At 43.0% G+C, this 23,936-nt stretch overlaps 3 protein-coding genes across 4 annotated transcripts; 2 read left to right on the top strand and 1 right to left on the bottom strand.

Annotated features, from left to right (window-relative positions):
* Nucleotides 1–11: 11 nt before the first annotated feature.
* Nucleotides 12–7,768, top strand: LOC109644554 (protein FAM83B-like). The gene is made up of 5 exons (XM_020109957.2): nucleotides 12–249; nucleotides 437–916; nucleotides 2,892–3,056; nucleotides 4,388–4,512; nucleotides 4,611–7,768. The coding sequence occupies exons 2-5, from the start codon at nucleotides 476–478 to the stop codon at nucleotides 6,634–6,636; spliced, it is 2,757 nt and encodes a 918-aa protein (XP_019965516.2). The 5' UTR covers nucleotides 12–249; nucleotides 437–475; the 3' UTR covers nucleotides 6,637–7,768.
* Nucleotides 7,769–8,027: 259 nt separating this feature from the next.
* Nucleotides 8,028–23,776, bottom strand: lgsn (lengsin, lens protein with glutamine synthetase domain). 2 transcript variants are annotated; one of them, XM_069529741.1, is made up of 4 exons: nucleotides 23,370–23,776; nucleotides 9,925–10,609; nucleotides 9,546–9,712; nucleotides 8,028–9,396 (listed from the first exon to the last, which is right to left on the bottom strand). In XM_069529741.1, the coding sequence occupies exons 1-4, from the start codon at nucleotides 23,619–23,621 to the stop codon at nucleotides 8,203–8,205; spliced, it is 2,298 nt and encodes a 765-aa protein (XP_069385842.1). In that variant the 5' UTR covers nucleotides 23,622–23,776; the 3' UTR covers nucleotides 8,028–8,202. The 2 variants fall into 2 exon arrangements, with proteins under 2 accessions (XP_069385842.1, XP_069385843.1); XM_069529742.1 differs by lacking the exon at nucleotides 23,370–23,776 and adding an exon at nucleotides 10,779–11,170.
* Nucleotides 12,673–19,525, top strand: LOC138411098 (uncharacterized). Its single transcript, XM_069529743.1, has 3 exons — nucleotides 12,673–12,835; nucleotides 13,827–16,869; nucleotides 17,843–19,525. Exon 2 carries the CDS (start codon nucleotides 13,839–13,841, stop codon nucleotides 14,946–14,948), a length of 1,110 nt encoding a protein of 369 aa, XP_069385844.1. The 5' UTR covers nucleotides 12,673–12,835; nucleotides 13,827–13,838; the 3' UTR covers nucleotides 14,949–16,869; nucleotides 17,843–19,525.
* Nucleotides 23,777–23,936: the final 160 nt, after the last annotated feature.

Raw genomic sequence — 23,936 nt, 5'->3', positions numbered from 1 at the left:
AAGTGCACAAAGTGAAAGAGCGGCTGAGTCGAGCAGGTTGAACAAACCTGCTGCTGCGACCCAGGTGAGCTGAGGTGGGCGGGGCTTGTTACAGCGCGCGAGCTGTCAGTGGACAGAACAGGGCAGGTACGAGTGTTCTTTAACACCGAGAGTTCAAATCCACACCTCAGAGCTGCTGCAGGAGAAACACACTGAGGAGAGCGGCCTCCTCTCACTGGAAACACCAGAGTCGCTGGTTCCAATCATGACGTGAGTTTAACTTTAGCCTCTTCATCTTCTTCTGCAAATGCTTGTTTAGTTAAATTCAGCGAAGCTCTCGGAGTCACCACATGCTTCGCTCTGTTTATCTGCTGGAGGTGATTCACACACTCGACGGACAGGTTTTCACACTGTGCTGTTTCCCCTCTCAATGAGATTCTCGGTATCTGTCGTCCAGTGAAGGTTTCAGGTGTGAACTGCACCAGTAACAGCTGCCATGGAGGCCAGCCTGTCCGGCCTGTCGTCACTGAAGGACGACGAGGAGCCGCTTTACGTTCAGCCACACTACAAGGAAACTTACCGCCTGGCCATTTACGCCTTGCTCTGCGGCGGCAAAGAGGCCTACGAGGAGTTCCTGCGGGCCGAGCAGATCAGCCACTTCCTGTCCGAAGAGGAGATCTTCTTTATTCTGGAAAATGCAGAGCTGCCGGCCGTGGAGGACGAGGCGGAGGTCACGAGGCCGGTCACGGACGAGGTCAGCCCCTCCACCTACTTCCCCACAGAGTCGGACGAGGAGGTGCCGGACCTGGACCTGGGCTGGCCCGAGGCCACGCTGGAGACGGCGGACACCAGCATCAGTCTGCTGTTCCACCCCCCCAGAGAGAACACGCCGACCATCAAGGAGGTGGTTCGAAAACAGATTCAGGAGGCGAGGCAGGTGAGAGCTGTCAGATACTGTACACACACACACACACACACACACACACACACACACACACACACAGATAGACACACTCTCTCACACACACACACTGAGGGTGAAACCAGACTCTACTGATCTGTCAGGTTTGTGTTAATGTAGAGGATTCTTCTTCGTCTTTTATCACTGCACACACACACACACACACACACACACACACACACACACACACACACACACACACACACACACACACACACACACACGGTGACAGGTACACACACAAAAGCAGCACAAACACAATGAGAGGCGTTTCTTTTACTCAGAGGAAAATAAATATCACCACATATTTCTCTGCAGTGAACAGTGAACTGTGGGCTTGGCTGCAGTGCAACACACACACACACACACACACACACACACACACACACACACACACACACACACACACACACACACACACAGCTGACAACACCATCTCATTGTTTCATTCAGGTCGTTGTGGAGGAAACTTTGTCACTTTTAATCTCCTGACATTTCGCTAATTAAACTAAACAGATTCAGACCAAATCGACTCTAAAGACCAGTTTGGTTTTAAAGTAAAATTGACAGTTTTCCTCTTGTTTGCTCATCTCTTCAGAAACACAGAGTCTGAGACATTTGAAATGGTGTCGAGAAAAAAGACCTCAAACTAAAAACTTAAGATAAGATAAGATAAGGTAACAGGGAGGTTTGCTGTCAAATGCTGTAAAAATAATAAATAAGTGAACGTGCAATATAAACACTGTAATATAAAAAGAATAGATATAATATATAAAAATATATAATTTATCATATATACAGTACAAAGTTTGATGTGCCTCTGTAGTGTTTTCTTCCATCAAACTGAAGGAAGTTCACCTCCTGCTGTTTCTAATTTACATGAAGAAAATCTTTATAAAAGTTTGTTTCAAGATCTTGAGATTATTTCGCACGTAGTTTGTATTTTATTTATTTATTCATGAAAAAAAGTGTTAAAAGTCTATGTAACAATAAACAGTTTTATGGATCTCGGAAGTTATGCGTGAAGAAAAGAACGAGACTCGAACAGAAACGAACGTTACATCAGTGTTGAAGAGAAACTAATCACCTGAGGCCAGTGATTAGTCTTTAGTCCTTTTTCAAGATCTTGTCACAGCATGAGGTTTAACACAACTCAACATTTACACAAACGTCTGCTTCTCCACACACACACGCACACACTCTCTCTCTAATTTTCCACAGTGTAAGATTTGTGCAGAAAGGCCACAGCTCATTTTCAGACACGTTAGCATGAAGCAGCCGGCATGTCTCATCTTGAATCTGTTCGATGTTCGGCTCCACACGTCTCACTGTCTCCAGAGCTGCAGAAAATAATTCATACATCACAGTGTGTGTGTGTGTGTGTGTGTGTGTGTGTGTGTGTGTGTGTGTGTGTGTGTGTGTGCAGGAAGTGGACTTTTATTCTATAGATATCCAGCCTATTGAAAATTAGCCTGTTGATGTGCAGAATGGATTTGTGTTCATGTCCAGGGTCGAAGTTAATGTTTTAAAAGCTGCAGAACTGAACTGAACTGTGTTCATGTGGATGTTTAAATGTTAAATCCTGGTTTTGACTCATACTGATAATTAAAGTAATAAAAGATCTGGAAACGCAGTAAACATAATCATTGACGATCATTAACGACGACCTCCTAATAAACAAACTCTTTGTATCGTCTGCAACGAATCAACGGAAATGTTGAAAAGCGTCTCACACTGTTGAAGAAAGAGGAAAAAAGGATTCTGGATCTGCGCCCTGATCCGGATCCAGACCACATCCTTCCAAACTTAAAATTTAATAAAAACTACGGGAAGTATTTCCACGAAATACTTCCCGTAGTTTTTATTAAATTTAAATGTGTTACAACAGCTGCTTACTTAAAAGTCTCCTGAGGATTTGAAAACATTGTTCATGTGTCCAATGTGTCTCCAGGTTGTTGCCATATCGATGGACGTCTTCACCGATGTGGACATTTTTAAAGAGATCGTCAGTGCCACGCTGAGGGGGGTGGTGGTCTACATCCTCCTGGATAATTCTCAGTTCAGGAGCTTCCTCACCATGTCGCACAGGGTGGGCGTCAACATCCAGGACCTCAAGGTGAGACAGACACGTCTCCGTGAGATTCCAGAGCAACGAGAGTGGATTCTTATGAATGTGTGAGGTTGTGGGACGATGCAGCGTGAGAGAACGTTCAGTGACAGCGTGCGGAGGACGCAGGCTGCACATGAACTGAAGGGGTTGTTTGCTGAGACTCCTCAACAACAACAACATTTATTTATCTCTGCATTTCATGCAATGTTAAAAAAATTGGCTCCAAAAGTGACTGAGCTCTTTCTTGACCCATGTCCCATCCTTCCTCCGAGTTTCAAGAAAATCGGTTCAACGGTTTGTGTGTAATCCTGCAGACGAATAGTCAAACAGCAATGAAAACATTTTGCTGAGTGAACAAACGCAGGTTGAGATCCACCTCCGAACATTCATTTCAAATGTTTAAAAACACCCTCAGTTAGTTTGTTAGTTTAGCGTTTTATATAAAAGCTGTCAAGTCCTTTCATGCATCTACATTTCATCTGCTCAAAGTGTAAAGTTGGAGGTTAAGTTAAGTTTCCAGGTAAAGCATCGCCTCTGGGTTGACCTTTCTTCTGTTGGCTAGAGCATTTAGCGGATTAAGTCTGACATTTGCTCCACACCCTCGTGGAAACATGTCTTCTGCACGGCTACCTGTCATTAACACGAGGCGGCTGCAGCAGCCATGAGACAGATCTGTTAGCGTGGCTGGATTTTCCTGTTGAACTGCATCAGGACGTCATTTGAACAGTCAAACAGCAAGTCGACAGAAGAAACCCGGCGACGTGATCTCTCTGCACATTAAACTTAGCCAGTAGCCACTTCAAGTAAGACAGCAGAAAAAATGAGACGCAGGTTTGATCTTGTTGAGAGTTAAAAGGTGTGTGTGTGTGTGTGTGTGTGTGTGTGTGTGTGTGTGTGTGTGTGTGCTTTTACATGGGTGTGTTGAAGCTGCTAGTAATAGAAATGGGAACTAAAACCACCACTTTACTTTAGATTTAAATTGAAAAGTAAAATGCATCTAATTTAAAATGGAAATGTGCAAACCCTTGAGAATATTTCCATTTGTTTGGTTGCTGCAGCCATAAAAAGATCTTGCAGTTGTTTGCGCCCCGGATCTGAGGCGGTGAACTTAGAATTCAGTTCATCTGCTATTTCTAAAAACAAACATAAGCTCTGGTTCTGCAAATTGAAGTCAATGGGAAAGTGCCTGAATCCTGTATTCTCTTGGTTGAAAAAAGAAGTCTGTAAACATTTTCCTAAGGAGTTTGTGTCTCAATCTCTAGCAAACTGAGTTGAAAAAGCAAATGTTCAAAGTTCTGCTCAGTTAAAACTACCTTCTTTCTTTGTTTCTACCTCAGAACATTCGGGTTCGGACAGTTCAGGGGCAGCAGTACCAGTGTCAGTCCGGGGTCAAGTTTCATGGAGGTTTGGAGCAGAAGTTTATTCTGGTGGACTGCAGAACAGTTTTATATGGAACTTACAGGTAAGTCAGTGCCGGTCCTGCCTCTTAATAACCAGGATACAGGCCAGTCCTCTGTCTGTCTACGTTTCCGTTGACTGTGCCTCTATTTTGTCTTTCAGCTTCACGTGGTCTTATGAGAAGATCAACCTCAGTATGGTTCTGGTGGTAACCGGTCAGCTGGTCTGCTCTTATGACGAGGAGTTTCGAAGACTGTACGCTCGCTCCACAGTTCCTCCGGTCCTGTCCAGGGAGAGAATATCTGTCCCGTACCTGAGAGACTCTGTGGCCTTGACGAGCCCAAACTCCAGCCAACTGTCCCTCCACCAGCTCCACATCACACCCAGGTTGATGCACGACATGAGAAGCGCTCAGGATGATAGGTTTAATAACCCCGCCATGCTAACCAGGGGCCTGAGCATGCAGGACAGGCTGCATCAGTCCCACTGTCCCGACATGGGGAATCTGGTGCGGGGACACAGTTATGGTGGCGAACTGCAGAAGTTACACTCCATGACTCGGCTGAGGATGGGGACCAGGGACATTGGAATACCTGACAGGACTGGACCGAACCTGATGCCAACAAACAGGTTGTCTCAGCAGCAGCTTCGGCATCACAGTCGTTACGGTGCAGACCAGAATCTGATACCGTTCAACTCAGAAACTTCACTGCACAGGTGGAAGATCGACTCGTACTTTAATGAGAGCGATTTGCCTCTTGATGCATCATATGATGTGATATCTCCCATGATATCCCCGTATAGCAGCCACACAGGCTTAAACGAGCAACAATCACAGGGGATTCACAACCGGTCGAGGGACATTAAGTCCAGGATAGAAGAAATGAGGCAGAAGAGGCTCAGTTTGCAGGAATATGCTAATTTCAGACATAGCCAAGAGAGCTTGAGGTCGATGTGTCCCAGTCTAGAAAGACCGAAATTTGTGTCTTCGTTGAGAAATCTGGACAAGATGCAGAGTGTGGCAGAATTCGAGCCACATGCACAAAATGGTGGTGACATGGAATCAACCAACCAGAAAATCAATGACCCAAGTAAGGAAGGTGACAGAAAAGAGAGGCTGCACACGTATGACTGGCGTGAGCCTCCTTCCAGGACAGTATCAGTGTCAGCTGCTGAATTAGACATGAAACTGAACGATCCTTCGCTAAAACTCTCTCATTTGCAGTCCAGCAGCATCCAGCATTTAAGAGCAATGGAGTCTTTGATTGAGATCCCTGAAGAAAAAGACAGTTCAAATTCTCGTATCAACACTTCAGACACAACGCTCGACAACGGAAATGAGGAAATTAGCAAAGATGAAATAGTTGTTCCAGAAGAGAACTTTGTGAAATCAAGTTTACCTGAACAACCACAACGTCGAGATGAAGCCAGAGGAAGTCGTGGTTCTATTGGTAAAGTGGCCAACAGTTCTACTGCTGCGAAAGAACGAAAGAAATCATTAGAAAACGTTCCAAAGATTTTGAACACATCTACTGGATCTCAGCTTGCAGTGGAGGGTAAGAGTAGTCACTCAGAAAAACACAGAGAGGAACAGACGCTGCAGAGGAAGAACTCCATGAGAATGAAAGTGCAATCGATGCTTTCATCTGACGAAAAGAAAGCCTCCAAAAAAGAGGAGAAGTCCCTCCAGAGGAAGGCCTCAATGAGACCGCAGAATCCCTCAGGATCCAACCAACCCATCAGGGCAGACCATTCACAGGGGTCCTCTGCTGGGCAAATAACAAAGAAAGGTCAGTCGCCCAGTGTCTCCAGGTCACAGCACACCAGTAGTTCAACAGACACCGAAAGGCATAAATCTGCTTTCGCAAGATTATCTCCTCAGCGTTCAAGCAAGAAAAAGACAAACCCCGGAGCAGAGCAGGATCGAGGCTCAAAGAGCACTCTGGACGACGAGGGGGCGACCGTCTTTCAAACCAGGAGAGAGAAAGCCTACAGCCGATACGAGTATTTGCTCAGCACTGAAAGTAGGATGACGAGTATGTATCCCTCAGACAAAGACAGAAGCACGAGCCCCGTTCATGGCCGGAATGACTCAGGTTATCCAATGTATCAGACACAAAGTGGCTCTGAAAACAAACTGGGAAGATTCATGCAGCGAGTTGGAAATCTTATAGGCAAGAATAAGTAGAGATGCAGGAGGAGTGGAGGCAACATTTGTGCACCGTGCTGGGATCCTCACTTCTGCTTCATCTCTTATGTTTTTCACAATGTGGCTCAGAGTTTACGAGGGAAGGTATTTATCACCGAGGCCAAAACACAAGATGTTATAAACAAAATCCTAATGAAGGATATGATCTATTTGGTATCTGGTACAAAGTGTCTTTATATTACCTGGGAATCGAACATTTGAAGGAGGGTCGATGTGAAAATACTTGTCAGTTAATTACTCATGATGTTAAAGGAGACATATTCAGGTTGATAATTAAATTAGTGTTATGACTGTAGAAGGTTTACATAATCTAATGTTCAGAAAACACCTTTTTTAACTTTGCAGAACTTTTACATTTACAAAAAAATCTAACACACTGGAGGATAAAAACACTGAAACGTTATATGTCTCCTTTAAAAATGGGATGAATATGATGGTAGCACTTTTAGATTGTTAAAAAAAGAATATCCAGAGAGTTGAATTGTAAAGAAATGTTATCGATGTTCTATATTAAATGTGTCTGTTATTTTAAAATGTTCAGTTTAAGCTCAAATCTGGTGATGTTCTGTATTTTGCTCACAATAGATCCTACAAGTCCAAAAACCAACAAAAATGGATCCTGATGAAAAGTTAAGTGAACGTATCTGAAGCCTCAGAACTCCAGAAACTGTTTGACAAGTTTCTTTATTACGATGAAAACACTGTTGCCTGGTTTATAATAACTAAAGTGGAGCTTTCAACCATATCGTGCTCTCCTGAAGATGATCACAAGATATGATCCAAAGCTCCAGAACACCCATAAACTGGAACTTCAGTTTTGCCAGATTTGTTCTAATGTAAAAAACGTGTAAAACTTCTCTCTATACTGTCGTTTTTGTTGTCAAACAAATGTCAACATTTGGATCAACTGCAAAAATAACTTGATTAACATGTGTTCACTGTAAATATCAAGTACATTGTAAAAAAAAAACCTTAGATATTAAATGCAGTGTTTCTCACAAACACTTCTTCTGTAGTATTTCACTTGTGTCTTTTCTGTGAATAGTTTGAACGTTCCACTGACACATGATATTGAAAATAAAGATTTCCACCAAACTACAGGAAACCAAGACTAAGACAAGACTGTTTACTTTTATTTCACATCAGAAAACAAAAGTGTTGAACCGACTTAAAATAGAGAAACAACTTCCAAACATTAGTTACATAATATTGCAGTTTTATTTCCTGCCGTAGGCGACTTACTCAGAGCAGGGCAATGCCACTTACTTAGTTTTTTATCATATTGGTTGAATGTTGTAGTTGTTAAGTTTTTATGTAAACACCAGTTTGCACACACACACACACACACACACAAAACTGCACATCAACACTTTAGGATATATTTACCTTTATTTTGAAATGACTCTGAAAAATATGTATGATCTAGTGATAATGATCATATATCAACATAATATATAAAATAAACAACTTTTATATTCAAGCTGTAGTTTCTCATGCTTTTATTTATGTGGCAGGAGGAAGTGTGTTTCAAATAAAGAAGCGTTTTTAAATAAAATACTCCAGACACTTGTTCCTCTCATCATCCAGTTCTTGGGTCTCAATCTCAAACTTTTTCATGGCAATGAAATACTGAACAAACGGCTCCCCGAGTGTGCTGCGAATCACGTGATCATCCCCCAGTGCCTCCAGAGCATCGTCGAGCTTTACAGGGATGGCAAATTCCTTCTGCTGACAAGGGGCTTTGTTCAGACCACTTTCAACGGTCAGGTTCCGCCTGATGCCGTCCAGTCCTGCAGCCACTGTGGCGGCCAGCACGATGTAAGGGTTGGCCATGGCTGAGCCCAGCTTGTTGTCGATGTGCGTCTCTCTACCACCGTGACATTTGATGTTGAAGGAACTGCTGTTATCGTTGCTGCCACAGGTGGCGTACAGCATCCTTTTTGGGTCTTTAATTGTCTTGGCTATGTGGCTGCGGCAGCCAAGGCCAGGCGACATCAGGCAGCTCAGGGCGGCAGAGTGGGTGAGCAGCCCGGCCAACCACTTTCTGCCAATCTCAGACAGCTCGTCTGCCTTCTCCCCGCTGTGGAAGAGGCTACGTCGCCCATTAGCATCCCACAAGCTGTGAGAGAGCACTCCAGCATTGTACAGGCCATCATCTGTGAAGAAGCTAGCCATGTAGCTGTGTTTACGAGCCATTTCTTTGATGCCAGTGCGGAAGGTGAAGGCGCTATCTGCCGCCGCAATACCAAATTCTGGCCTCAGATTGATTTCCATCTGGCCGGGCCCACTGGCAGAGGCAATACTGTCTATGTCTGCACCCATGCAGTACATGCTGTCCACCAACTGCTGGAAGAAAGGCAGGTCATGGTTGCTCAGCAGGGTGGTAGCAGGGAACAGGAGCGTCTTTGGTCCAATCCGGTCAGGTGCTCCCAGGACACAACATTCGTAGGTGAAGGAGGAGTGCAGCGAGAATCCCAGGCTCTGGAGCTGGCCGAGGAGCTGCTTGGCGATGAGGCGAGGTGAAGTGCGAAGGGGGCTTCCTGTCACTGTGCAGGGGTCACAGATGACCCGGGCTGTCTGCTCGGCCCAGGGTAGGACCCTGAAGGTCGAAAGGTCAGGGATCAGAAGGACATCACTGCTGAAGTTGGCAGTGTTGGCGTGGTCCACTTCATTGCTCTTAGGGCTCAGGGTTAGCTCCAAGTAACTCCTTGGCATTGGAATCCCATATACAGCTTTCTCCTGCAAATACAACATGTAAGGAGAATGCTAACATGTTTGGAAAATGCATACATACAGAGGAACTGCTGGGAGATGTTTAGCCTCGCTTAAAGACCACAGGTAGGCAGGTAGATAGAGGGTTAAGTAAGTAGGTAGGTAGGTTTCCATACGTGGAAGAAGCGAACAGGCACTGTCTTGGACCTGGACACCCCGTGGAGATCGGTGGCCTCGAATCGGACAAAGTTGATGTTCTCTCGGGCAATCTGCTGCTTGATCTGCTCCATGGCTGCAATGAACCTCTGGTTACCAGAGAACTCAACTGTTTCGTTCCCGTTATCTGTAGAAAACAGTTTGAAAAATCTGCAAAATGTCACAACTGTTGATTTCAAATACTAAGCCTAAAAAAAAACCACAAAGCCATGTTTTCTCCAGTGTTGTCAAGACGACTTTAGTCAAATCCGAGATCAGCTCTGTTTGAACAAGTTAATACTGATTACAATTCGATGAATAAGTCGTGTAAACTCATCGTATAAACAAAGCTTCACCAACCTGAATGAGAAGCTCCAGTCTCTTCCCAGGAGCCACCTCTTGCATGTGAGTGTGCACTGACGCCTGGCTGCCTATTTGTGTTCCCATCTGACCTGAACGAGCTGGATGAATCCATGCTGGAAGGCAGCTGAATAGATGTGCTCTCTCTGGACCTGGGCCCCTTTCTGGAAGCATCAGACTGGGGTTTGAAGGTGCTTAACACTCTGTGGGGGTTTCCATCTTCCTGCCTTCCATCGGGCCGTCTACCACCGTCTCTACCACTCCTGCTTCCATGGAGGTATGTATAAGGACTCCCCGGCTTCCCATCATCTCTTACCCGGATGCTCAGCAGAGGACTGTCCCTCAGGATGGTCTTCAGCTCCTCCATGGTCTGCCTGGGGACACCCATTTCACTGTAGGAAACTCTGGGTTGAGACGATGTCTCCCCGGGCCAGTCGTCCCCAGACGAGGCTTCATCCATTCTGCGCTCAGTGACCCGCTCTGGGAGCCTGTGAGGCAGGGGGCCGATTGAGATGACAGTGGGGGTGTCTGGAGGTATGGGGGTGCTGGTAGGAGAGTGGATGATGGATGGACCTCCTCCTCTGCTGCTCCAATCCACGGGAGGCACATATCTCCCAGTCACCCTCACTCCCTTCCTGCTACTCATCCCTGTGCCGTCTATCTGGTCTTTGCTTCTCTCACCCTCCTGGAAAACATGTGTCCATCACATGAATGAGAAGAGAAGAGATCAAATCTATAAAAATACTCATTCAAAATTAAGCCACACAAGCTACTCGAAAAATAAACTGTGTTAAAAGCCAAAGTTTTTTGCTGAAATTAAATTAAAATCACAAGGTTAGACATTGAATTGTTACCTTGAAATCTTCAGAGTCATTCATTTCTTTGTTTGAAATATTTCATGAACAGTGATTTGGAAATTTGAGGGCCCTCATGTGAGGACAGAGCTTCTCTCGCACATTAATCTTTATAGACAATTGGTACAATGGTGACGGATTAGAAAATTCTTTTTCGCCCCCAGCACCCACGGGAGTCTGGCTGGAAACTGGCAACCGCCGGCCGCTGGTGGACACTGAGCTGCTGAGCTGCCGGCTCATTGGCTGCAGGACAATTCAGAGTCGCCTTTGTGCTGCTGCAAAGTGAGACTGCAGAGCTCAGCAGCTCTGTTTGTGCTTCCAGAAAGATACCGAAGTATTTTTTCTAGAGATAAAAAAAAACACAAACTGACAATGGCTGCTGCTGCTGCTGCTGCTGCATGAAACAGCTGCTGTCTGAGAATCACTCAATCTAAAAATCACCAGAGAACATGAATCTTAAAAATATCTGATTAAATGTGTTTCATTTCTCCTAATACAATAATTTCATCTATAAATCATAAATATATACTGGTTATAAAGTTTGGGTCAATAAAACAAGCTGTTGATCTAACATTTCACATGTTCATCATGTTAAATATCTAAAAAGAATCATAACCACAGAGCAAAGTGCTGATGAAGAAACAATAGAAAGCTCCTGAACGGCTGCTAAATGTTGTGCTGAGATAAGAAGTAACATTTCCATCACTTGTTTAAATGTATATGTGGTAGTTGAATTATTTACTATACTTTAGAGATCGATAATAAAAGAATAATGAGGCTTATTCAAGGTGTTGTGGAAAATCTACTGGAGCTCATTCTTTTTATTTTTTAAACAGCATCAAATGAATTATCATGACCTATTAACCTTTACACCTGCAAACATGCAAGTCATTAGTAAACACTCATGGGGTTTCTTTTATAACATCAGGGCTGCAGCTGCAAATGTCAGTCAATCATTAATATTATAGCAGTCCATTAAACAAATTGATAATGGACAGATTCAATGTTTAAAGTTTTTATTCTTTATATTTTAATAATTAATTAATCAATTAATTAGTATTTAGCTGCAACATGAAACCTCACCTCTAGATGTCACTGAATTCTACACACTGAACCTTTAAGGCTGCTACACACTTGAGGATAATCGGGATGAATTTAGATTTGATTTTCACCTTCTGACCATCGATCACTCGGTGCCGATTATCTGCCCAAAGAATCCTGACGCGTTGGTTTACAAGATAATCTTAGAGGCTCCCCGATCTCGAATCATGAACATGGAAGTGTCACAAACCAGATGTTGTGTACTTTTACAGCTGTGACTAAACACAACAACAAAACTCTCCTTCAGAGCACAGATCAAAGGAAACATGATCAAACACATGAAGCTTCGGACTCAGAGAGAAAACGTCTTTAAAGAATCTCTGACTGAAACGTGGATCATTTTCTGAGTTCTCACAGATTCCAGTGTGTGGAGGAGTCTTACAATGCTTTTCTTTTTGCATTAGCGCTGATACTGAGCGTGATGTTTATTTTCCTCTGTTAAATTAAAACGACGCAGTAACTATAATATGTCTAGCTACTGATTAAAAACACGACCTGTGTGCTTGTTGGATGATTTTCAGATGAATGTTGAGCTTAGGCTGACGGGAAGAGTCGCTTATCAAATATTGAATTTGTCCTCTGCTCTCTTATCAGCCTCAGAACCAGGGTCATCGGTGAAGGATACGTGACAACATCTGAAGCCAAAGCTTGTAGCTGTTTACACATGAACATGGAATATAACTGTTTCTAAGTTATAAATCAAGTCCCTGTCAATAGTAACATACAGTCTACTTATATATGCATAATTAAAAGTGTGTGTAAGACTCTGTATCTTTCAGGGGAGTTGAACAACAAACATCTTTGACTCAAACAGAGACATTGAACAGTGTTTGACAAGTTCAGAGCAGTTCAAGGTTTCCCACAATGCTTCAGTCCAAGACTTTGGGACAAACACTGTATATATATGTCAGGACGTCAGCAGCAAAAACTACAGACTTCAGAACACGCAACTGACTGTAAGTGACTGTTTTTCTATTAAAATCAGAAACAGATGATTTAGTAAAATTTCTCAGTGTTAGAATTCACATACTGGGTCATTTTATTTGTAGAAGGTTTCTCTGCTGTCTCTGATTAATAAACATGATGAATGTTGGACATGTCGAGGTGACGCAGTTTTAAAAATCTCCTCATGAACTGGGATTTATCAAAAGATGCATTTTCTTTATATATTACTTAACTCTTCCTCATTATAAATGTATTTTGTCATCAATGTTTATTGCTGTGAATGTGATACAATGGTCACCTTGGGTAGTAGTAAGGGTTTTTTCACTGTGTCTGTAATTCTATATTATTTCAGCTTTAAATGTGAACACACACAAACACAGCAACGAGTAAATTCCTCTTTTTCCAACTGTTTCATAATTATTTGTTCTGTCACTTTATTTCTGACATTGTTGTAATAATACTAATAAAACTAATAATACTACTACTAATGAATAATACATCTATTTCTCTTCTGGAATTATCTCACTGACATTTGTTCAAGTGTTTCTGATCAGTTTGGTTTGAATTAGTTATTTGATGATATAAAAACGGGCGGAGACGTCCTGATTGACAGCTGAGAATCACTCCTGATTGGTCAAGTGTCTGCTACTGATGCCTGATGACGTCCTCCCCACAAGATGGCAGCATTCGTATCCAAGATACTTTGGCTTCAGTTCTCGATAGTGGAAGGAAGTGGAGATGTCGACACCCAACTTTATATATAAACTGTTTTTATATAGACTGTGGTGATGATGGAGGTCATCATGTGTTATTCTGTATATTTGAGTTGTTGTAGCTACTTGAACTATGATTCTGCCTCTTCTCTCTCTTTTTCTTCTTCTTCCTCTCTCTTTCAATCTCTCTTATTCCTCCTCTCTCTCTCTTCTTCCTCTCTCTCTTCTTATTCTTCCCCTCTCTCTCTTCTTTTCTTCTTCCTCTCTCTCTCTCTCTCTCTCTCTGCAGCACAGAGCTGAAATGGAAGATCCGAGGAGACGTTCAACGCTGTCGTTCACTTTCATCCTCTGCTTCTCACTGTGGCTCACGTCTGGAGAAACCTACAACTTTTGGGAACAATGCATTGAAGAATGTCCGGCGAGGTATTTCAGTGCCACGTACAATGTGCGATGTTCTGACAGGTGTGACAAGCGCGGTTATGACTACTACTGGTGCAACACCAAACATGGCTGGGATTACTGCTCACCAGGAGAGAACGTTGATTTCCAAGGCTACACTTGTCAAAAAGAATATCCCTGTGGCAAATATGGAGAAAACTTCAACCAGTGTCTCTTGGTGGGAGGATCCTTGGACAAATGTGGTCGGGTGGAGCCGAGGGCAATGATTCATTACACCCTGAATTTAAAAGAATGCATTGACAGCTGTCAGTATTATGAGTCAGGGGATTACTTCTGGTGCTATACTGCAGACAGCTGGGACTACTGCTCACCTCTACCAGACTACACCTACAAGAATGAGCCCTGTCGCCAAAATCACGAGTGTGGAAGGCATGGTGAAGATTACAGCTGGTGCTACACAACATACAACAACAACTGGGATTACTGTGGAACTATCGGTCCTGGAGAGTGTGAGTATTCCCAGACACACCGCACCAAACGACAACCAGGTAATTCAAGAGTGATCTGTACCAGGGAAGAGGGCGACAACAACAACAGGAGAGTGACCACTTTCAGAGAAGAAGGAGATTCCAGGAACATCGCTCAAACCAACAATAGGTTACGGAACGAAGCGTTAGACTTAATTAACCAATGGGACAACCAGCGCCTGACTGACCAGGCCAGGTCCAACTTGATTTCGTCGAGCCGTCTTCGCCTTGACAACCAGGGACTGTGCAACAGGAACAATCAGCGGTGTTACAACCTGCAAATCCAGATCAACCAACAACGCAGTAGGGGAGAAAGCACCACTGTGGCACACATCCTAGTTCCTGTTGACACGTCAGCTGAATACATGCGTCTGGCCTTCAGGGAGAGTTTAGAGCGCCAGGCCACAGTGGTGTTGGAAGTCAACGATGGAGCATCCACCTCCTCAAACAACAACCAGAAGTGTTGTAAACGACGTAAAAATTAATATCACTCAAACGTGTGTAGCTGATGATTGTGACAGAGGCAGAATGAGTCAGTGAAGCTCTCAGTTATCAAATGTTGTGTCTTGATCTGTTATCAATCAGTCTTTATCAATAATCAATCAATAACAGACTCAGACCGTTTGTATTATTTGTCTTCTTAGTGCTTTCTGCAGATGATGTGCTTCTGTTGGCTTCATCGGGCCTGGACCTCTCGTGCACACTGCGGCGGTTTGTGTGTCGAGACAAGTTCTACTGATTGACACAAATCAATGTCACATCTTTAGTTTAGCGATCATTTTATTCTGCATGTTGCCTCGTTTCCTGTTTTATTTTGAAACTCACATTTTGTCCTATTTCAGGTCACTACTTCCTCCACCTCCTGTTTTGACTGGTCCCCCTCACCTGTCCTCACCTGTCCTCACCTATGTCTTGTTGTTTTCTCCTCTCAGTGTTTAGTCTCTGATTTTCTCAGCCTCACCTGTTCATCTTGACACTTCTGAGTCCAGCACTTTGTGGACTAAGTTTCTCCGTGTGAACGTTTGTATTAAAGACTTTGATTCTGAGCTTGATTCTGTCTCTGACTCATTTGTCCCGGACCACTGTGATAAATAAGTGATGCTGCTCGTTAAAGCTCCAGTGTGTAAGATTTAGGTGAAAGGGACTTTTGACAGAAATTGAATATAAACTAATCCTAGTGATGTTTTCACTGGTGTGTTTCATTTAATTGTATGAGTTGTTGTTTTCTTTACACTAGAATGGGACCTTTATATTTAAATACTTCATATTTACATCGGGGGGGGTCCTCTCTGTGGAGGCCGCCATGTTTTTTACTGTCGTCCAAACTGGACAAAGTAAAACCTTTCAAGTTTTCATGACAAGTGAAGTTCACCACAGGTTCTCTGTCATGTTTGGAGGTGGGGGAGTATTTAGCTGCAACATGAAACCTCACCTCTAGATGTCACTGAATTCTACACACTGAACCTTTAAGGCTGCTACACACTTGAGGATAATCGGGATGAATTTAGATTTGATTTTCACCTTCTGGCAATCGATCACTCGGTGCCGATTATCTGACCAAATAATCCTGACGTGTTGGTTTACAAGATAATCTTAGAGGCTCCCCGATCTCGAATCATGAACATGGAAGTGTCACAAACCAGATGTTGTGTACTTTTACAGCTGTGACTAAACACAACAACAAAACTCTCCTTCAGAGCACAGATCAAAGGAAACATGATCAAACACATGAAGCTTCGGACTCAGAGAGAAAACGTCTTTAAAGAATCTCTGACTGAAACGTGGATCATTTTCTGAGTTCTCACAGATTCCAGTGTGTGGAGGAGTCTTACAAGGCTTTTCTTTTTGCATTAGCGCTGATACTGAGTGTGATGTTTATTTTCCTCTGTTAAATTAAAACGACGCAGTAACTATAATATGTCTAACTACTGATTAAAAACACGACCTGTGTGCTTGTTGGATGATTTTCAGATGAATGTTGAGCTCAGGCTGACGGGAAGAGTCGCTTATCAAATATTGAATTTGTCCTCTGCTCTCTTATCAGCCTCAGAACCAGGGTCATCAGTGAAGGATACGTGACAACATCTGAAGCCAAAGCTTGTAGCTGTTTACACATGAACATGGAATATAACTGTTTCTAAGTTATAGATCAAGTCCCTGTCAATAGTAACATACAGTCTACTTATATATGCATAATTAAAAGTGTGTGTAAGACTCTGTATCTTTCAGGGGAGTCGAACAATAAACATCTTTGACTCAAACAGAGACATTGAACAGAGTTTGACGAGTTCAGAGCAGTTCAAGGTTTCCCACAATGCTTCAGTCCAAGACTTTGGGACAAACACTGTATATATATGTCAGGACGTCAGCAGCAAAAACTACAGACTTCAGAACACGCAACTGACTGTAAGTGACTGTTTTTCTATTAAAATCAGAAACAGATGATTTAGTAAAATTTCTCAGTGTTAGAATTCACATACTGGGTCATTTTATTTGTAGAAGGTTTCTCTGCTGTCTCTGATCAATAAACATGATGAATGTTCGACATGTCGAGGTGACGCAGTTTTAAAAATCTCCTCATGAACTGGGATTTATCAAAAGATGCATTTTCTTTATATATTACTTAACTCTTCCTCATTATAAATGTATTTTGTCATCAATGTTTATTGCTGTGAATGTGATACAATGGTCACCTTGGGTAGTAGTAAGGGTTTTTTCACTGTGTCTGTAATTCTATATTATTTCAGCTTTAAATGTGAACACACACAAACACAGCAACGAGTAAATTCCTCTTTTTCCAACTGTTTCATAATTATTTGTTCTGTCACTTTATTTCTGACATTGTTGTAATAATACTAATAAAACTAATAATACTACTACTAATGAATAATACATCTATTTCTCTTCTGGAATTATCTCACTGACGTTTGTTCAAGTGTTTCTGATCAGTTTGGTTTGAATTAGTTATTTGATGATATAAAAACGGGCGGAGACGTCCTGATTGACAGCTGAGAATCACTCCTGATTGGTCGAGTGTCTGCTACTGATGCCTGATGACGTCCTCCCCACAAGATGGCAGCATTCGTATCCAAGATACTTTGGCTTCAGTTCTCGATAGTGGAAGGAAGTGGAGATGTCGACACCCAACTTTATATATAGACTGTTTTTATATAGACTGTGGTGATGATGGAGGTCATCATGTGTTATTCTGTATATTTGAGTTGTTGTAGCTACTTGAACTATGATTCTGCCTCTTCTCTCTCTTCTTCTTCTTCTTCCTCTCTCTTTCAATCTCTCTTATTCCTCCTCTCTCTCTCTTATTCTTCCCCTCTCTCTCTTCTTTTCTTCTTCCTCTCTCTCTCTCTCTCTCTCTCTGCAGCACAGAGCTGAAATGGAAGATCCGAGGAGACATTCAACGCTGTCGTTCACTTTCATCCTCTGCTTCTCACTGTGGCTCACGTCTGGAGAAACCTACAACTTTTGGGAACAATGCATTGAAGAATGTCCGGCGAGGTATTTCACTGCCACGTACAATGTGCGATGTTCTGACAGGTGTGACAAGCATGGTTATGACTACTACTGGTGCAACACCAAACATGGCTGGGATTACTGCTCACCAGGAGAGAACGTTGATTTCCAAGGCTACACTTGTCAAAAAGAATATCCCTGTGGCAATTATGGAGAAAACTTCAACCAGTGTCTCTTGGTGGGAGGATCCTTGGACAAATGTGGTCGGGTGGAGCCGAGGGCAATGATTCATTACACCAAGGAATTGAAAGAATGCATTGACAGCTGTCAGTATTCTGAGTCAGGGGATTACTTCTGGTGCAATACTGCAGACAGCTGGGACTACTGCTCACCTCTACCAGACTACACCTACAAGAATGAGCCCTGTCGCCAAAATCACGAGTGTGGAAGGCATGGTAAAGATTACAGCTGGTGCTACACAACAAACAGCTGGGATTACTGTGGAACTATCGGTCCTGGAGAGTGTGAGTATTCCCAGACACACCGCACCAAACGACAACCAGGTAATTCAAGAGTGATCTGTACCAGGGAAGACGGCGACAACAACAACAGGAGAGTGACCACTTTCAGAGAAGAAGGAGATTCCAGGAACATCGCTCAAACCAACAATAGGTTACAGAACGAAGCGTTAGACTTAATTAACCAATGGGACAACCAGCGCCTGACTGACCAGGCCAGGTCCAACTTGATTTCGTCAAGCCGTCTTCGCCTTGACAACCAGGGACTGTGCAACAGGAACAATCAGCGGTGTTACAACCTGCAAATCCAGATCAACCAACAACGCAGTAGGGGAGAAAGCACCACTGTGGCACACATCCTAGTTCCTGTTGACACGTCAGCTGAATACATGCGTCTGGCCTTCAGGGAGAGTTTAGAGCGCCGGGCCACAGTGGTGTTGGAAGTCAACGATGGAGCATCCACCTCCTCAAACAACAACCAGAAGTGTTGTAAACGACGTAAAAATTAATATCACTCAAACGTGTGTAGCTGATGATTGTGACAGAGGCAGAATGAGTCAGTGAAGCTCTCAGTTATCAAATGTTGTGTCTTGATCTGTTATCAATCAGTCTTTATCAATAATCAATCAATAACAGACTCAGACCGTTTGTATTATTTGTCTTCTTAGTGCTTTCTGCAGATGATGTGCTTCTGTTGGCTTCATCGGGCCTGGACCTCTCGTGCACACTGCGGCGGTTTGTGTGTCGAGACAAGTTCTACTGATTGACACAAATCGATGTCACATCTTTAGTTTAGCGATCATTTTATTCTGCATGTTGCCTCGTTTCCTGTTTTATTTTGAAACTCACATTTTGTCCTATTTCAGGTCACTACTTCCTCCACCTCCTGTTTTGACTGGTCCCCCTCACCTGTCCTCACCTGTCCTCACCTGTGTCTTGTTGTTTTCTCCTCTCAGTGTTTAGTCTCTGATTTTCTCAGCCTCACCTGTTCATCTTGACACTTCTGAGTCCAGCACTTTGTGGAGTAAGTTTCTCCGTGTGAACGTTTGTATTAAAGACTTTGATTCTGAGCTTGATTCTGTCTCTGACTCATTTGTCCCTGACCACTGTGATAAATAAGTGATGCTGCTCGTTAAAGCTCCAGTGTGTAAGATTTAGGTGAAAGGGACTTTTGACAGAAATTGAATATAAACTAATCCTAGTGATGTTTTCACTGGTGTGTTTCATTTAATTGTATGAGTTGTTGTTTTCTTTACACTAGAATGGGACCTTTATATTTAAATACTTCATATTGACATCGGGGGGGGGGTCCTCTCTGTGGAGGCCGCCATGTTTTTAACTCTCGTCCAAACTGGACAAAGTAAAACCTTTCAAGTTTTCATGACAACTGAAGTTCACCACAGGTTCTCTGTCATGTTTGGAGGTGGGGGAGTATTTAGCTGCAACATGAAACCTCACCTCTAGATGTCACTGAATTCTACACACTGAACCTTTAAGGCTGCTACACACTTGAGGATAATCGGGATGAATTTAGATTTGATTTTCACCTTCTGACCATCGATCACTCGGTGCCGATTATCTGCCCAAATAATCCTGACGTGTTGGTTTACAAGATAATCTTAGAGGCTCCCCGATCTCGAATCATGAACATGGAAGTGTCACAAACCAGATGTTGTGTACTTTTACAGCTGTGACTAAACACAACAACAAAACTCTCCTTCAGAGCACAGATCACAGGAAACATGATCAAACACATGAAGCTTCAGACAACAACGACTGGGATTACTGTGGAACTATCGGTCCTGGAGAGTGTGAGTATTCCCAGACACAGCGCAGCAAACGACAACCAGGTAATTCAAGAGTGATCTGTAACAGGAGGGACGACGACAACAACAACAGAAGAGTAACTTTCGAAGATGTGGAAAGTCAAAGTAACATCAAAAAACCCAAGAAAAACTTGTTTATTGAAGCGTTAGACCTAATTAACAAATGAGACAACCAGGGCTTGACTGAGCAGGCCAGATTCGAGTTGATTAAATCGAAACATCTTCGCATTGACAACCAGGGACTGATCAACAGGGACAATCAGCGGTGTTACAACCTGCAAATCCAGCTCAACCCACAACACGGTCACAGAGAGAGCACTGTGGCACACCTCATAGTTCCTGTTGACACGTCAGCTGAATACATGCGTCTGGCCTTCAGGAAGAGACTTCGAGGTCACAGTGGAGATAGACGTAGACAACGAACCAACCCCCTCCCCAAACACCAACCAAAGATGTTGTAAACGTAAAAAAATATAATTATTATAACTCAAACCGTTGATTATCAAACATTAACAAACACAATGTGGCAGAATGAGTCAACATGAAGTTTATTCTCAACAGCCTGATTAATAATCACTCGTCAGATAATGAGTTCGTATCCATCTGTGTGTTCTTGTGTGAAATTGTGAAAACAATCACAATTAGCTTTTGTATGTTTGTATCAGAATGATCAATTTAAACAGATTCAAATATATAAATCCTAGTTATAAAAAGCTTGTTGATACTGAAAAGCAGGAGACAACCTCAGCTCAGGGTAAATTAAGAGACAATATGGACACTGATGGATACGAACAAAACCCCAACTCACATTTTGAGATGTGCCACATCTGAAGTGCAGCAGAATTCATGTTTAAAACAGTTAAAAACAAAAACTGTAACAGCTCATAGTGAGGCCCGTCTGAGTTAATGAAGTGTTTCCAACTCTTTCAGCCTCTAACATCTTGGTACACGTTAAAAGATTCATCATCGCATTCACAGATTTGTCTGCACTTTACAAATACTGGTGCAAGGTGAGATTATTTTGAGGATTACTTCTGCATTATGTCACAAAGATGTCTGACCCTCTTTATATTCAGTCTATGGTCTGGACCTCACATTTTCAGGGTGGGGTTCCCACTGCTCAGTCAAGCTGGAGACAATATGAAGCAGGAGGAACCAGATGTTCTAGGGTTTGTCTTCAAAATAATACTTCATGTGTGAAATCAATGTGAGCAAAAGTATACTACTTGTTCAGAATAGTATATATTTTAGGTAAAGAATATAATATATCATAGTAAGTAAAAAATGATTAAAAAACGAATACATTTTAACAGCATATGTAAATGATTTTAAGGAGGTGTCAAGATGAAAACAGTTTAACGTGTTGTTGTGCTAAAAACCTTGTCATTCCTGCTTTGCCGGCTGGTGATGGTTGTTTTTGTGTTTGACCTTTGACCTGCACCTGTTTAGACCAAAAAAATCCACCTGTATGTAAACATTTCTGCGTGGGAAGTTCGCACTAAGAACTGTCTTCACCTCCTGCCAAATATTTGAAGTATTGACACTAAGGAAATGTTTCGGTCGGATCTCTGCAGGACGTTTTGTGTCATATTAGTCTGAATATAAAAATATATCTGAAAATGTGAGAAGAATCCAATTTTTTCAAATAACTGACACTGTTGTTTTTCTTCCTTTTCATCAACTTCCTCTTCTTCTTGTTTATCAGTTTTATTTTGCTGCCTCTACTGAGGTTATATTTTTAAACACAACTTCTACTTTACAGCCTTCAAGGTGTATATGTTTTATTTACCTGTGATAAATAAAGGATTCTTTATAATAAATGTGAAGAGGACATTATTTAGTCTTTCATATAAGGAACTGATCTTCACATAAATTATAATTTTATCAAAGAGGCATGACCTCAGTGTTCCTAAAAAGTGCGGACATCAGTAAAAGTATAAACATGTAAACACAACAGTGTATGAACAGTGTACAGATTACCATTGAATTGCACTGATAGAAATAAGTATTACACAGTTAAATGACTTAAACCTGAGTTAAACCTGATATGGAGCAATGGGTCTGAAATAAAACCAAATACATTTATTATTGTAGACACTAAAGTAAGCTGAGTTGGGATGGTTTGATAATCCAGCATTTTTAGGGTGTACAAAACAGAGAAAATGATCTTCTCTGTTCAGTTTAGGCCTTTTTCTCTGCTGTTCTCCCATGGTTCCCTCTCCTTCCTGATAATAATACCTTTATTTATAAAGCACTTTTTGAAACAAATACAAGGCATGTTGTTGTATATTGTGGATTCTTCCTCAGTGTGTAAGATTTTTCTTTTGTCTGTTTGTTCTTTGTTTGTCTTTTTAACGCCAACCTGCCTGGGACTGAACATTTAATCCAAGAGACTAACTCCTGTACATTTACATGAACCATTGTTCTCATATTCACTCATGTACACTGTCCATTTTAAATACATACAAGACAAGAAGCAAATTGAACCATTTAAAGTCGTAAAGACTTCAGGTGATTTGATATAAAGTCATTTTAAAGTGAATGCAAAAGGAAACCAGGCGTTTTATTTTGAAAAGCGGAAGTGTCTGGAGGAGAAATCCGGAGATCACCGGGAGACTTCGGCTCCGCTCGGGGAATCATCGCCGGACCGTGTGGTGGAGAAGTGTCCGTTAATTCTACCGTTTTCTGGGGAGCGGCTGAATGATTGAGCTACAATCTTCAATGAGTAAACACACTCCAGTAAGTCCCGTCTCCTGGCGGCTCACGCGGCGTCCATCTTGACTTCGCTCCTCCGCCGTGAATCTGGAGCTGCTCGTCCCCAGCTGGCCTCCGGGCTGTCGGGGGGGGAAATCACGGCCTGCTCGGGACTAACTCGGGTCAAAATCCCGGCGAGTCTAACGTTTAACATTGGGCCTCTCGGTGGTGACCGGAGCGGGCTGACCCGGGGTTTGTCCCGGTGGCTCCGCTGCGGTTGAAGCTCCGGGTTGTCTGCGTAGTGAGGAGCATGAGGACGCCGCTGTCAGATGCGCAGCTGCCGGGCAGCTCCCGGCTCTCACGCTCGGCGCAAACATCGACGTGTCGTAACGTGAAATACCTGAAAATGGCGACGGACGTTTCCTCCGTGGTCGCGGACACAGTCGAGCTGTTGTCTGCCGTAGCGAGGCGTCGTGTGTGCGGCCCGAAGGAGGCGGAGAGTCGGTGCAGCCCGGAGCTGCTGCCTGCAGGCCTGAGATGATGATGGCGGCCAGCGTCGCACACAAAGGAGGCTGAACACCGAACCCCCGTGTGAAACCTGTCCGTCCTCCGTGTCTCCTCTGCATGTCTCCTCTACATGTCTCCTCTGCATGTCTCCTCTGCATGTCTCCTCCGTGTCTGCCTCATTTTTTTTTTTTTAATCGCCTCCTCTATCCGCGGTTTTCATATGTTTCTACCGAAATGCAGAGTTTGAGCCGGAAAATACCGGATCGACGTCGGAGCGACTCCGGTTTATTTGGTGCGAGGAGCTGCAGAGGTGCACATCTGCAGAGGTGCACATCTGCAGAGGTGCACATCTGCAGAGGTGCACATCTGCAGAGGTGTCCCTGCTGAGGCCTGTGAAAACATCCAGGGGGTTTAAAATGTGAGAGGATCGGGTGAAGCCCAGGTGAAGGTGCTGAGCTCA

This window comes from Paralichthys olivaceus, chromosome 8, assembly GCF_024713975.1.
Source record: "Paralichthys olivaceus isolate ysfri-2021 chromosome 8, ASM2471397v2, whole genome shotgun sequence".
Classification (NCBI taxonomy): Eukaryota; Metazoa; Chordata; class Actinopteri; order Pleuronectiformes; family Paralichthyidae; genus Paralichthys; species Paralichthys olivaceus.
The sequence above is the reverse complement of the archived record's forward strand: the minus strand, read 5'-3'. Positions and strand labels throughout refer to the sequence as shown.